At 39.2% G+C, this 15,296-nt stretch overlaps 1 protein-coding gene across 1 annotated transcript; it reads left to right on the plus strand.

Annotated features, from left to right (window-relative positions):
- Positions 1-1,573: 1,573 nt before the first annotated feature.
- LOC147606471 (uncharacterized) lies at positions 1,574-3,154 on the plus strand. The gene is made up of 2 exons (XM_086791878.1): positions 1,574-2,484; positions 2,907-3,154. The coding sequence occupies exons 1-2, from the start codon at positions 1,745-1,747 to the stop codon at positions 2,908-2,910; spliced, it is 744 nt and encodes a 247-aa protein (XP_086648004.1). The 5' UTR covers positions 1,574-1,744; the 3' UTR covers positions 2,911-3,154.
- Positions 3,155-15,296: the final 12,142 nt, after the last annotated feature.

Here is a 15,296-nt window from a genome sequence, read left to right on the forward strand (position 1 = left end):
CGAGACCTTGTTTGGAGGACACAATAATAGAAAGAGAATCAATAGAGAGATTCTCTCTCTTGTGTGCATAGAGTATGACATAAGGCTCTCTCTATGTGTGCAAAGGGGTGGAACAAAAAAGGAGGTGGGTTGTGAAGGGGCATCATTGACATATGCAAAGGTGGGTTGGGGGTGGGGGGGCACTATTAGGATGGAATGATTGCAAATTTTACGTTAGGGTTATTAAAGTGCAATTGTTCAATTGATCACATTGAGTTGCAAATGCACATGGGCTAAATTATTAAGTGAATATGCACCTATGATAACATCTGTTCATCAAACTCCCAACACATGGGATGGGGACACAAAAAGGTACAATAACATGCATGTCCTAGTCAACCATGCATCATGCGTGTCACATGTCACATCCTAGTCAACCATGCATCATGCATGTCACATGTCAAATGCATGTCTTAGTCAACTATGCATCATATGTTTTTAAGCTTGGTTTTGCAAAAGGGGTTTCAATGATAGATGTAAGTCAACTTTCTCAATTAAAAATGAAATTTAAAGAAGTTATGCAAAAAGGAATTTCAATTATAGATGGAAGTTTTCTCAAGAATAAATGACTTTAAAGAAGTTATTTCACAAGGCATTGCAAATCTCTAAATGGAAACTTTGGAGAACCCAATGAATTCTTTCCCCTCTTAAAGAGTTTATTGAATGGCATGTCATGATAGGAGACCATAGATGGTTTCAAGTCCCATTTACATGATACCATCAAACATTCGTCTCTCAGTGCATTGGAAACTTTAGCATGTGACCAAATAGTCCCAAGCAATGATGCGTACTTGTATACATTTGGAAAACATTTTAGAAATGTGTTAGCTTTCGAGCCTAAGCCCCATCATATAGGCTCTTTGTGTGCCTCATATAGCTTGACTCTTTGCTAAAATAAAAACTATGTATTAAATGATAGGCAGTGCCTTGGGTTCCAAGGTATGTAACAAGTTATAGCCTAGTGCTTATAATACTCATAAATAATCCTATCGAGTCTTAACAAGTTGTAGCCTAGTGCTTATAATACTTATAAATAATCATACTGAGTCTTAACAAGTTATAGCCTAGTGCTTATAATACATATATAGTCCTTTTGAGTCTTAATTTACTTTTAAGCGTCCCCTATTTTGACAGAGACCAAAACTATATCTGTTTAATGTCTCTAATGGTACAAAATTGGAATATCAGAGCGTCTTCCTACCACGACACACTTAATTGTGCCAAAAGTGTGTCAGTATGGGTTTCCCCAACTATGTCAAAATTTTGCCTCACCGTGTGTGAGGCTGTCTGATGGTTTTCACATGAACCTGGGGATTTCAACTAGCATGATGGATGAATAACGATACATGATGTGTGGCATGATGGATGAATCACGATACACGGTGTGTCGTTATATGAGTCATGAGTCATGAGTCATGACATGGTAACGATGATCTTCTAGGGCCCCATAGATTGAAGTTAGTATATTCTTTTGCTTTTAGGAGCTTATTAAAGGCTTGTCTCCCCGCGTGTATTCTTTGCAAGTTTCAAATTTCAAACGTGGTGGGCTCAGGTTTGCCCGCCTTTTGTCTTCTCCACAGACTATAACGTTGCCTTCTAAACTCCAAAACTGCTAATCTTCTCTTCTTCTGTTCATCATCTTCCCCGAAAGCTTGCTAATCTTCTGTTCTTCTGTTCATCATCCTGCTTTCTGCCTGCCGCAGAGATGTTTCGTGTCATTGTGGGCGTCTTAGCAGCCTTTGTTGGGTTCTCCTTTGGCCACTCTATCCCCAAATGGATCGAAAACAAGGGCAAATCCAATCCAGAACCCACAATCCCTTCCCCTCACCAGCCATCGCATCCCATCCGAAAAATGATCCTGCGTCGAAAATCTCTCAGAAAGTTCAAGTTCGGAGCTCAGAAATCCGGCAGAGATAGCACCGCGGACGATAGCTCTCTTCAGAATCCTAATCCTGCCCCAAATCAGCCATTTTCTGCCTCTAATCTGGATAATCGCTGCCGCCCAGATCATGAAATGTCTGTAGAAGATGCTTTTTGTGCTGATTTGCAAGAAAAAGAGGCGGATTGCGGCAAGATCCCATCGCAGGAGGGCGTGGGCAGCTCGCCAGTCAGGGAAAAAAGCCAAGTGAAACGCTGGAAGGCCAAGCTGATGAGCTTGAAGAGCAAGGCTATGGCGAGTGAGAAGATCTGGTACGAGAAATTTGAAAAGGAAGGGTTTGGCGGGAAGGAAAGAAGGCCGTTGGTGACTATGGCTATGGAGGATGAAGGTTTTGGCGGGAAGATCTCTGCGCCTTCTCCGAAGGTTTTGGCAAGGAAGTTTGCAAAGGGCAAAGAGAATGAGAGCCCACAAATGCTGAACACCAAAAGAGGGGATCATATCTGGGGAAAAAATGCAGCATTAAGAGTTAATCTTCTTATTGAAGTGCCCAAATCAGACCTGGAAAGGTAATTAACTGCTATGCCCAGCAATATATACAGATATATGTATATGTATATATATGTATATATGTGTGTGTGTCATTTTGTTGGATTTAAAGTTAACTATTGTGACTTTATTTTTGCATTAAATTAATAGTTTAATGTCCTTTCTGGATAGCATTGCCACTCTTGTATTTATTTATGTGTGTCATTTTGTTGGATTTACACTTAGTGAAATTAATATTAATATTCCTAAAATTCATGGCATAGTATGTAGTTAATTAGCGCAAGTGTACTTAAATGTATATATTGGGGTTGACAATTGATAAATATGTTCTCATTGGTTTGATTGATTGAAATATTGCACCTTTTTTTTGCCCTAATGTTTTTGGATTTGTTGGCAATGCCCCCCCCCCCCCCTCCTTTTTTTTCCCCTTTTGTTTTTGCAGATGAGTTGCTTGTAAGAGCTTTGGAGATGACATACTATATCTCTTTGAGTATAGACAAAAGGGGCTCGTTTAGTGTGTATACATGCAATTTTGAAAGCTATGCTTATAATTTTGGTTGACCCAATACTTTACAAGACTCTTAACTAGTTTTTGTACATATTAGTACTCAACATATGTAGCAAAATATTGAACTTTAAAGGTTAGAGTGACTACCTAATTAAGATCATGCTTGTTACTTTGTCCAAATTAATTAAGCATTTTCATGATTACATTTCTTGGCATTATATTTGGTCTCTTTTGACTATGTGGTTGGCTATCCTATTTTTATTGTTTAAACATAACAAGAAATTTAGCCTTCATCAATTTCAATGTTGAAGAAATAGTGTATAACTTATTCCTAAAACTCCTTTTGATGTGTGAATGTATCCTAAATAAGAGGACATTAATAAGTGGACATGTTATCACATGCATAAATGAAAGCATAAACTTTACTAGCTGTCATAAGAATGCATTTAGATGTTATGTGGTTTATGCCTTCACTACCTTAAAAATCATAGAAATTAGCGACCATAAATTGTACATGGTTATGTGTTTGTGGACAAATTAAGTACATTGAATGATAAGGATATGCATGTAGGTGATTTTTTAGTAAGGAGACCTATCTTACATGAATGTGGATGCATCTTAAAAGTTTTTGTTAAAGACCATAAAACATAAACTTTTTTTAAAGTTGGCATTAGAGAAGAGATGGGATTAGTACCCATGGGACCCCCCTTATCCCACAAATCAAGGGCAAGGCACATTAATCGGGGTAGCTAGCAGGGTTCGAACCCATAACTTGGGTTTTGACAACGAAACACCTTAGCAATTGAGCTACCGCTTGATGATGTAAAACATAAACTTTATGAGCCTTCATAAGAAGGCATTTAAATGTTATGTGGTCTATACCTTCACTACCTTAAAAATCATAGAAATAAGTGACCATAGAAGATGCATAAATGAGTCATGTTTATTAAAGTTAAAGTAAGGAGGGAAAAGAACTAAATAATATTGGTTGAACATTTTTAAATCAAGCCATGTCAAAATAGATGCAAATGTAGAAAAATTTATAATTAGGATCCACAAAAAATGGACTTTGTTAAGTAAACTATTTTTAAAGGTGGGCTTGTTTAATGTGGCCAAAAGACTAGAGGAAAAAATCTTTAGGTTCAAAAATAGGTTTTTTTTACTAATATTAAAAAAACTCAATGTTTCTTACATTGAAATGAAAAATAGCTCATCTTTATTTTAAGCAATATTCCATTTAGTCTTAGGACCTTTTTGGACAATTGAATAGTAGATCACCTTAAAGAACATCCCCAACATATGTTTCCATTATGGGCCAAGGACCACTTCATTAGGAATTGCCTAGCGAATCTCCCTCATCCTCAATAGTAAAGATTCCCCCAATCATAAACAAGAAACAAGATGAAAATAGGGGTTCCACACGGTGGTGGGAACAAAACATAAAAGCAATAACTAAAACTATTTTATTAGATCCTACTCAAGGTGATGACTCCACAATCGTTAGGTAGTGAGGAGAGGAGGAAATGGTACCTAGCTCTCAACCTCTAGAAAACATGCTAGAGAGAGAGAGAGAGAGAGAGAGAGAGAGAGAGAGAGAGAGAGAGAGAGAGAGAGAGAGAGAGAGAGAGAGAGAGAGAGAGAGAGAGAGAGAGAGAGAGAGAGAGAGAGAGAAGGGTATGGACTTTCAAAAAGATGCTATAGTAGTTAGCCTTGAAGGTGCTATCTTTCAAGTAGATGCTATAGTAGTTAGCCTTGAAGGTGCTACCTTTCAAGCAAATGAAGAGTCTCTTCTTAGAGAAAAAAGAAGTCACCATGTCTACTTGTGTTAAAGAATGATTAAAGGAACACTTGTGTTTAATGTTGTAGCTAGTCTTGAAGGTGTTATCTTTTAAGTAGATGAAGAATCTCTTCTTAGAGAAAAAAAGAAGCCACCATCTCTACTTGCGTGTTGAACAATGATCCGAGGAACAACTTGGCTAAACAAGCTTGACAATTTAGGTTTCAAGAGAAGGTAGTCACACATGATGGGGGAATGCCTTACCACTTACTAACAGAAAAGAGACTCCAAGGTAGCATTAATCCCCTCCCAAAAAGCAAAAGAAATGAATACAATCTCATGCATATCATTCAACACAAAAGTCTTAATAGACTGTAAGCATCCTATCATTATCATGGAATGGTTGCACTTATTAGATATTTGGTAGTACTTCACCATGAGGTCATACACTTATGCCATGGGCACTTTTGTCCCATTGGGTTTTCCTCCATAGCCATCTAGGTGTGAATGGGCACCTTAGGATTAGCTAGTATATAAGCAACCTCATTTACAGTTTAGGGGTGTTTGCTCATTTGTACGTTTTCTTTGTACTTATAGATAGCTTGCTCATTTGTACTTTTTCTTTGTACTTGTAGATAGCTTCATCTCTCTTCTTTTGGCTTGTCAATCTCTCTCACTCTACACTCTTGTGTTCCTATCATTGAGCATTGTGTGTGTGTGAGTTTAGCTCTCCATTTTGTGAGATCCAGTAGTGGTATCAAAGCAAGGCTTTTCCATAGCTTGTTTTTTGATTTTCTCCATACTATGTTCAAGCTTTCCATAGCTTGCTATCAAGCTTTCAATAGCTTGTTTTCTTTCCTTCTTATTAGTTGGATTCAACTCAAGTTGAAGCTCTTCATTAGTTGTTAAAACCCTAAGATCTCTCTAGATAATTTTGTCATGCATAAACTCAACCACCCAACCACCCTCCAGCCCAAGGGATGCACACATGAATTACAATGAAGTATCTCATACCTTAACCTTGATGTCCCATACCATCAAGAGGTATGACTCCAATCCAGTAGCATGTAGTTGTAGTGTGAAATGGCATGAGAGTAGATATAATCCTCTACACAAGAGAATATAACATAACCTAGCCTCGCCTCCCTTGAGTGTGACCCATGCCCCTATTATATAGGAGGGTCCTCAAGTGACTCTTGACACTCCATTTCCCATGTGTGACCCTTGGATGCCTGACCCTAACCATAACCCTTAAGGTTAGTCCTAACCCATGCTCAACTAGAGCTTGTTCCCATGCTCCCATGCTCACAAACCTAATGTGGGTTAGCCTCCTAGCATTATATGCACATATAATGTGCACATAACATACTTCCCCTCTCTCAAAATATTGCACTCTTGCAATGAAAAGAAAGAAATCTGCACTGAACATTCTCAACCGACTCCCAAGATGAATCCTCTATTTTCCTATCTTTCCACCTAATTTTAACCTCAGGGATTAGTCAACTACAAAGTTTCCTTTCCCTGAATTCAAGCACCTTTTCAGGTTCATGTGGAACATAGGATAAATCCTCAACTTCAACGAGATCTTGAGGAGTAACTCTGTTATCCTCACCTCCCAGTTTCTCTTTTAATCTACTCACATGAAAGACTGGATGAACTCGAACATGTGGAGGCAGTTTTAGTTCAACGAGATCTTGAGGAGTAACTGTGTTATCCTCACCTCCCAGTTTCTCTTTTAATCTACTCACATGAAAGACTGGATGAACTTGAACATGTGGAGGCAGTTTTAGTTCATACGCAACCGTGCCAATCCGATGTATAACTTGAAATGGACCACAATATCTAGGAGATAAATTCGAGCATTTTCCTGTTAACAAAGTCTGAGTCTTTAGGAACTTTTAAATAAACCAACGCTCCTAGTTCAGAAGACCGAGGTGAGCATCCTCTATTAGCATAAAACCGTGCCCTATCCTAAGTACTCATGATAGAATCCTGAGCTTGGGTCAGCATTTCATGCATATCTCCCAAGAAATCCCTCGATGCATCAAGCTCAATGTCCTTAAGAGACCGACATCAACAGGTTGTTGAGATATCGAGCTCATCTAGTGAGGCGGACACTGATGACCCACCTGGGAGATAGGCCCCACACTTAGACCATTGGCATGGTTGGTGAGATCATGGGTGATATGCGGCCAGTGGGATGACAGGCTGTGTGACAGCCATTCTAGAGACTGGCATAGTTATAGCGCCAGCTCATTTACTTGGGTTCACACTAGAATGGCCGTGTGACAGCCATTCTAGAGACTGGCATTGTTATAGCGCCAGCTCATTTACTTGGGTTCACACTATAGAGAACCCTAGTATGTATTTGGTTGAGTACCTTTTAATATGGTGTGTACTCTTAACTTTGTATATGGTGTGTTGAGTGTTGTGTGAAGAAGAAGAAGAAGAAGATTTTTAGCCTCTCTCCTTGTGTGTTCTCTTTTAGGGTATTGTGAGTGTGTGTGTGCTTACAAGAGCTCAAGCTCTCTTCTCCACTCCATCTTTTCATGGTATCAGAGCCTGGTTCATGCTAAGGGCTGAGCTGCAAGCAAGAGAAGCACAGGAAGCAGTACGAGGGTAAGAGCTTCATTTACTCTTCCCTATTTGTGTTGGCAACTACACCCTTATCGTGAGCTTTACGGGAGACACCGGCAAACGATCTCTGATTGAGGAGCTTTCTTCGTGGGAGTAAAGCTGTAGGGTAACTATTTTGTCCTATTGGACTACATTTTTGGGACCGAAAACGCGTTTCGAGCATGTTAGGACCTCCATTTTTCAGAAAGCAGGCGATTTCGAGCACTACGGGCAAGTCATTGATTCTATGCAGAACTATGTTTTAAGAACTGCAGGAAGACAGATTAGTTGTGCAGACATTGTGTGTGCTGCAAGGAGGTTAACAGTTGCCATTGGGTGTATGTATGCACATTGAGATCATTGGTTTTGTGACATTTGAGTGTAGTACAGTACCGCTGCAGAAAATACAGCAGTTTGTGTAGGACAAACCAGAGTGCTGTTTCTAGTAAATTTGTGTGTCTCGCAAGATGTCAAATGATGGCATAAACCAGATTGTTGTTGCTGAGAAACTTGACAAGAACAACTTCCATTCTTGGAGGTTCAAGTTGACAAATTTCCTGATGGGAAAGGGTTACTGGGACTACATAGAAGGTGAGCATGAAGAGGCACCGGAGATACCGGAGATCAATCCGACTGCTACAGATGTGAAAGAGTTCAAGGATTGGAACCAAGGAGCCAGAAAAGTTATGTATTGGCTCTCTATCAGTATACAGGACACCATGATTGGGCACATACAGGATGCCAAGTCTCCCAAGGAGGCGTGGGACACCTTGGTAAAACTCTATGAAATGAATACCAACGCACGAAAGATACAGTTGAAGAATGAACTTCATACTCTGGAGAAAAAGAGTATGTCTGTGAATGACTATGCATTGAAGATCAAGGGTATTGTGGAATCCCTTGCATCTATTGGCGTTTCAGTAGATGATGATGATAAGGTGGAAGTATGTCTATGTGGTCTCGGGCCACAATACAAGGCGTTCAAGACGTCTACTCAGACTCGAGAAAACATTCCCAATTTCACAGATTTGGTGTCTATGTTGATTATAGAAGAGAAGAGCTTGGGTGAAGACCAACAATCTTCACAAAACAAAAACAGTTTAGAGCAACAGGCCTTCTGCACAAGTTCAAGAAGAGGATGAGGTAGAGGAGGCCGTGTGGATGTAGCCAAGGAGGTGGTCGAACAGGTAATCAGAATTATGGCCAGCAGCAGCAACAACAACAGTCCCAGAATTCACAACAACAACAACAACACGCAGGTGAAAGAGGCCAATTCAGAGGCAGGGGGAGTCAAAGAGGTCGTGGAAATTGGCAAAGACAGTATAATGATATACGTGGATAGTTTTATTGTGGTAAGCCTAGACATGTGCAGGCAGATTGTTATAAGAAGCAGGCTGACATGCAAAATGGAAAATTGCAGCAAAACAACTATGCATCCTCGAGCAAAAACAATGAGGATAATGAAAGGTTGTTTGTTATGCAGCATGTCGTTAATGCCATGTCTGAAAATGTTGAAGCAGCACATAAAGATGATGTATGGTATGTTGATTCAGGTGCTTCGAACCACATGACAAGTCATGGGGAGTGGTTCAAGGAGATGAAAAACCTTGAAAGACCAGGTGTTGTGGAAATAGGGGATGACACTGCTCATCCAATTGCCCATTTTGGAGATGTGCCATTGTCTATGCAGGATGGCAAAGTGAAGTACCTTGCAGATGTACTTCATGTTCCGAATATAACAAAGAATTTGGTTTCAGTTGGCCAGATGATTGAGCAGGGTCTGCAGGTTTGGTTTAACCGTGATGGTTGTTATGTTGAAGACTTTAAAGACAAGTGCAGGTTGGTTGCAAAAGGCAATAGAGTGGGCAGAATGTTTACATTGAATGTAAACATGCCTGAAGTGAGTGCTACGATGTTTGCAAATGGTTCAAGAATTGTTGCAGACACAGACATTTGATGTTAACTAAAATTCCTCTTAAAAATTAAATAAAATATCCATTAATCCTAATATGACAAGAATTCCATTTTTTCCATTTAAATGATCTTCAACAACATCGAACATCATACTTTTTCCAATAACACTCTATTCTCTACTCCACGTTATTTTGCATACACTTTGTAGGTGATTCAGTCAGTTGGCCATCCAGGGTTACATCCAGTGAATACTGGGTACTTGCAGTGTGTTGAAAGATTTTGCATTTGGTAGAAAGTCATGATTGGTAGTAGTGATGTATTCAACATTTTGTCTGCTAAGGACAAACTTGATGGGACTAACTACCCATTGTGGTCCTATATGATGAGGCATGTACTGGTTCCTAAAGGCCTTTGGAATGTGGTCAGTGGTAGTGAAACTCGTTCTGTTTCACAACAACTGCCAATGCAACCAGGTGCTCCAGGTCATCTGAAGGAGAATCTGATACAGATGTGGCTCCTCCACATGTACCACCAGTACCTCCCACTGCTACTCAAACAAGATCGGATGGAAGAGATGCACATGCACATGCATTGCTTGCACTTTCTGTGAAGCGAAGCATTATTCCTCATATTCGATCATGTAAGACTTTAAAACAGGCATGGGATGCACTTGCTGCATATACCAGGTGTGCAATGAAGCACGTTTTGCATATCTCTGCAAACAGTTGGAGTCTGAGCACATGAATGAGGGAGACTCAATGGATAGTTTCCTGACCAAGATCAAAGATTTTAAGGAGTAGCTTGCTAGTGTGGATGAGATATATCCTGATAGTACATTGGTGCGCCCACAGTTCTCAATGCATTGCCGAATTCTTGTCAGAGTTTTGCCTTTACCCTTAGACTCATGGAGATGAAGGAAAATCCAAATGCCCTTACATTTGATGAGATGGTTTCAGTACTCTTGCAAGAAGAGCAGTCTAGGCAAAATAGATCTAATATACGAGTTGGTGACCAAGCTTTTGTTGCCAATCAGAAAGGCAAAGGTAAAGCTTCTTCAGATGGTGGCTATAAGCCAAAATCAGAATCCTTAGGTAAGGATGCAGAGAAAGAAGGTGATAAGCCTAAAAAGAAGGGTAAGTGTTACTATTGCAGGAAACCAGGGCACTACATACATGAGTGCAAGAAAAGACTAGAGAAGGAGAAAAAGAAAGAATCGGGCATGGCTGTGGTGGCTGATGCATCTGCACCAAGTGCACATGCATGAGTGCAAGAAAAGACTAGAGAAGGAGAAAAAGAAAGAATCGGGCATGGCTGTGGTGGGGCTGATGCATCTGCACCAACAAGTGCAGAGAAGAAGGAATCTACAAGTTTTGCTTAAGATGATTGAGCATGGACTGTACATTGTCCTTCTGTTCATGATGTATGCATGTCAGTGGACAGAATCGAATGCTTGTTACTTTGATAGTGGTGCTAGTAAGCACATTACTTCACAAAAAGATTTGTTCTCATCTCTGGAATCTATCCCAAGTGCAGGAACCATCACATGTGCAAATGGTTCCTCATATCCTGTCAAAGGAGTTGGTAGAGTTGTGCTCACTGCTGCAAATGGGGGCGTATTTACTCTTTCGAAAGTTTTATATGTGCCAGGCATTAAGAAGAACTTGCTGTTAGTTTCAGCCTTAGCCTTGTCAGGCTTGACACGGTGAAATTTGAGAAGTTGCATCATCATGATGCTTGCTCAGTCTCTACGACTAGTGCTATGAGAGATGTAGAATTATGGCATGCACGATTTGGCCATCTGAATTATGGTAGTTTATTATGCCTTCAAAGGCATGATATGGTGTCTGAGTTGCCAACTCTTGAGATCCCTACTAGACATGTCTGTGAGGGGTGTATTCTTGGTAAAATGCATTGGGTAGCATTTCCAAAGGATGGATCTATGAGAGATGTTAAGAAATTACAGCTTATACATAGTGATGTATGTGGTCCTATGAGGACAACATCTATTGGGGGATATCTCTACTTCGTCACTTTTATTGATGATTACTCCACATATAGTTGGGTGTATCCATTAAAGTAGAAGTTAGAGGTTGTTATGTGCTTTGAGCACTTCGTATCCATGGCTGAAAATGCATGTGAATGTAAAGTTGGCACCCTTCGTTTAGATCGAGGGGGGGAGTATATGTCCAAGGAATTTCATGCATATATGGTTGAAAATGTAAAGTTGGCACCCTTCGTTTAGATCGAGGGGAGTATATGTCCAAGGAATTTCATGCATATATGGTTGAAAATGTTAAAATTACAGCAATGTGATGAGCTATGGTAGATCAAATGCTAGAATCAACATCATTAACAAAGTGATTAGATCAAATGCTAGAATCAACATCATTAACAAAGTGATTAGATGATAATTAAGATGTGATTAGTGAGTAATTAACTAATAGCTTAATGCAGACATGGATAATCAAAAACCAGCAAATTATCATTAGGTCAAAGCCTCAATTTATAGTGTTTACATCCAAGCATCCAAGCATAGTGTTTACATCCAAGCATCAAATCCCACTGATTTCTCCTTGATTCTCTCCACCTCTCCCAGAATATCTCCACACTTCCTAAATCTTCTCATGCTACCCTTCATTCTCTCCTAGTAGATTCTTCTCACCTTTTCACAGGTTCTCTCACATTTACATATTCTCTTTTATAGCCTCTAGCCAAGGGCTTGTTCCTGCACACACCCTATTCACTTGTATATTTCAACACCTCCCCTCAAGTGAATACTCCTAGCACACCTGGACCCTATACCAAGTTTCTCTCGTACTTGATAGTCCGTGACCAGTGTCTAGCACACCTCCCCTCAAGTTAACTTAGCATACATGGACCCTATACCAAGTTTCTCTCTTACTTGATAGCCCGCGACCAGTGCCTCAAGTCCCTAAACTCATAGTCCTTGACACTCTCTACTCAAGAGGTCATAGGTGGTTGTTTGTAATCCAAATTGATTCACATAATAGACAAATATTTGAAGATATGGAAATATCAGATAAATTAGAGGCTAAGGAACCCACTCAAGAAGCACAAGAAGTAGATATTAATCCAGGTAAACAATTAAATGAAGGGTCAAATGAAGGTATAGTAATTGAACAACTAGAACTTAAACCAAAAGCAAACACAATGGTTAATCCAAAATTTGAAGAAGAAATAAAAGAACAACATTTAACACAACCACCTCCAATGCCATAAATAGAAGAGGACAATACATATGAACTACCTTCTACTCCTATAGTAAACGAGCCTCCACCCATTGAGGAAGATGAAGACAGAGATGTATTTCTAGAAATAGATGTATTTGGAGCCATGGATCTAGCTGAGGATGAGAGAGTCGATGATGAGATATAACATCAATTTTATTTTTTATTAGACAAGCAATATGTATTTTTGTCAAAGTTTTCTTGTTTTTAGGACCATTAATGCAAGCTTTGGCAGACACTTGTCATAATTTCTTGTAAATATTACTGCATATATCCTTGTATTTGGGACCATTCGTGCAAGATTTGGGGGTAGACAAATATTATCATATTAATTTCTTATAAGTATTTCTACATACATCTTTATATTTGTTTGAAAAGTAACTAAAACCTGGGTTGATTAGCACTATGAGAACTAAAAACACTTGAACTTTTTTCAAAAATCACACTAAACAAAATTTTAATGTGTTTTTGACGCTTTTATCAACGTGTATAGACATTATCATTGCTGCAAATTTTGATGCCTTTTTGACTTGTATATAGAAGGATATTTGGATGGTCATTTCACTGGTTATTTTGATGGCATGAGTACTGTTGAAAATAACTATCGAGGCTAAAGATCTTGTAGTAGTGAGGTGAGTACCATCACATATATATTCATCCTTATCTTAACTCTAAAAATGATGTCAGACCTTCTTAGAAACTCCAGTAACTCGTGAAAAGTATTGTTTCATCAAATAGGGATTGTGTAGTTTGAGGATGTGGACGGACATGAGTATTGCCTGTTAGGTGAAATAGTACATGCTAGGAAGAGCAAGAAGCGGTCGAACAATGCATCTACTGATGGTAGGATTGAAATGTATTTTGGAAATATGAATATTATTACCGATTCTCCTACCTCCAAATCGGTTTCGGTTTAAGGGATTTACCCTTTAATAAGCTTTTTTATTAATTAATATATTATCAATATTAAAATAGTATTTAAGCTGTAGGTGATGTCGTAAAGGACACGTTGCAGTCCACACTAGGAAAGGGAAGGAAGAAAATAAGAGGAGAAGTATCACCACAACCAAAAACATGTGCCTCCAAAAAATTATGACCTGCATATTACATCTTGGTGGATGCAAATGTAATATTAGGACAAAAAGACTCATTTTTGAGCTTGTATTACAAAAGAAATGAAATTATTATACTCATTCTATCCAATAGCCATTGTTCATAAAGTTAAAAAATGTTATAGGATACCTTAAAAAGAAAGTAAGAACATGTTACAATTTAAAATCTTCTTCTTTTGGGGGATGGCTAATCATTTACATTGTCTTCTATTCAAAGCTCAAGAGAAATCTCAAGCTTTTGATATCTCAATAAATTGTGTTTGCCATAATCTGGGAGCACATTGTAATCCCTTATGACACAAGAAAGTGCATATCCTATATATGTTAGATAATAACTACTTCTAAAGGCATAAGTGCTAGGTCCTTGACCAAAGATACGCAAAGCAATCTATTTCTCTATAAACATGACTTTATCACAATTCCATAGTATGCTAAACCCACCTAGATATCTGAATAGCATCCTTAAAGAAATAAGGGGGAAGGTTGCATTATCATTGGAGAACTTATGGTTGTATAAAAGGAGTTGTGAGAACTTATGGTTGTATAAAAGGAGTTGTGAGAACTTCAAAACTGGTAGATAGGTCGCTAGTGCAGAGTCCCTTCCAAATCCTGCAACACGTTTCCCTTTGCCTCTACCGACAAAATGATCTTCATAAACAAAGAGGTATCACACAAGAAATAAAATGATTAAGCATAATAGATCACATTTTCACATTATGGGGCATCATTGAGGAGGGGAGAGCTCATGGTGGGCATCACATGTATTCTTGCTTTATGGATTTTTGCAAGGCTTTTGACACCGTCCCATGGGCCAGATTGATGGGAAGACTACATGATATGGGAGTACTCTTCAGGGGGGATCCTCACACTGTGTACGATTTTTTCACTTATAGAGTACGGGCCCTAGGGGGTGACTCAGATGCCATACACAACACTATTAGAGTGAAATAGGGCTGCCCACTTGTCTGCTAGTCCCTTTAGGCTATACATTAATGAGATATTTGACTACATTGATAGAAAGGAAGGACTAGAAGCACAATTGGCAAGAGGCTTGATTCCTAAATTATTGTATATAGATGAAATTGTCCTTATCTCATATTCACCAGAGGGGATGCAGAGGCACTTTCATGCATTATGGGCTTTTTGCAAGGATTAAGACCTTAGTGAACCTTGGGAAGAAAGGGTTATGATCTTTAACACATCCCCACAATGGGTAGGCAGATCCACATATCAGTTTACATATAATGGGTAGCTCGTGGAGTATGTGGCCTCTTATGTATATCTTGGGATCACTTTTGTTAGGCCTCAGTTGTCTATGAAGAAGGCAGCCAAAACCAGATTGATGCGAGGGTGTGCAACTCTAGGCTCACTTGAGAGGCATTACTCATAGATACAGTTTCAAGAGCTGAGGACAAAGCTCTAGCTATTTGACACATTAGTCACACCTGATTTATTGTATGGAGCTCCCATTTGGGGTCCTGGTTTATACCACAAGAGGAGAGGGAGAACTCGGGAGTCAGTTAATAGATACAAGAGAGGTATATGATGGGAGAGGCCACTCTAGTGATGATGATCTCGCACATGATCAAGAGTAAGCCTTCAATGCCACATGAGATTGTGCGAATCGAGATGGGGGCTACCCCTATCGTGAGACAGA

The sequence above is a fragment of the Cibotium barometz genome, chromosome 57 (genome assembly GCF_041138505.1).
Source record: "Cibotium barometz isolate CiBa-2024 chromosome 57, ASM4113850v1, whole genome shotgun sequence".
Lineage (NCBI taxonomy): Eukaryota > Viridiplantae > Streptophyta > Polypodiopsida > Cyatheales > Cibotiaceae > Cibotium > Cibotium barometz.

Coding starts and splice junctions, on each gene's coding strand:
- LOC147606471 (XM_086791878.1), top strand. CDS start 1,745: ATGTTTCGTGTCATTGTGGGCGTCTTAGCAGCCTTTGTTGGGTTCTCC.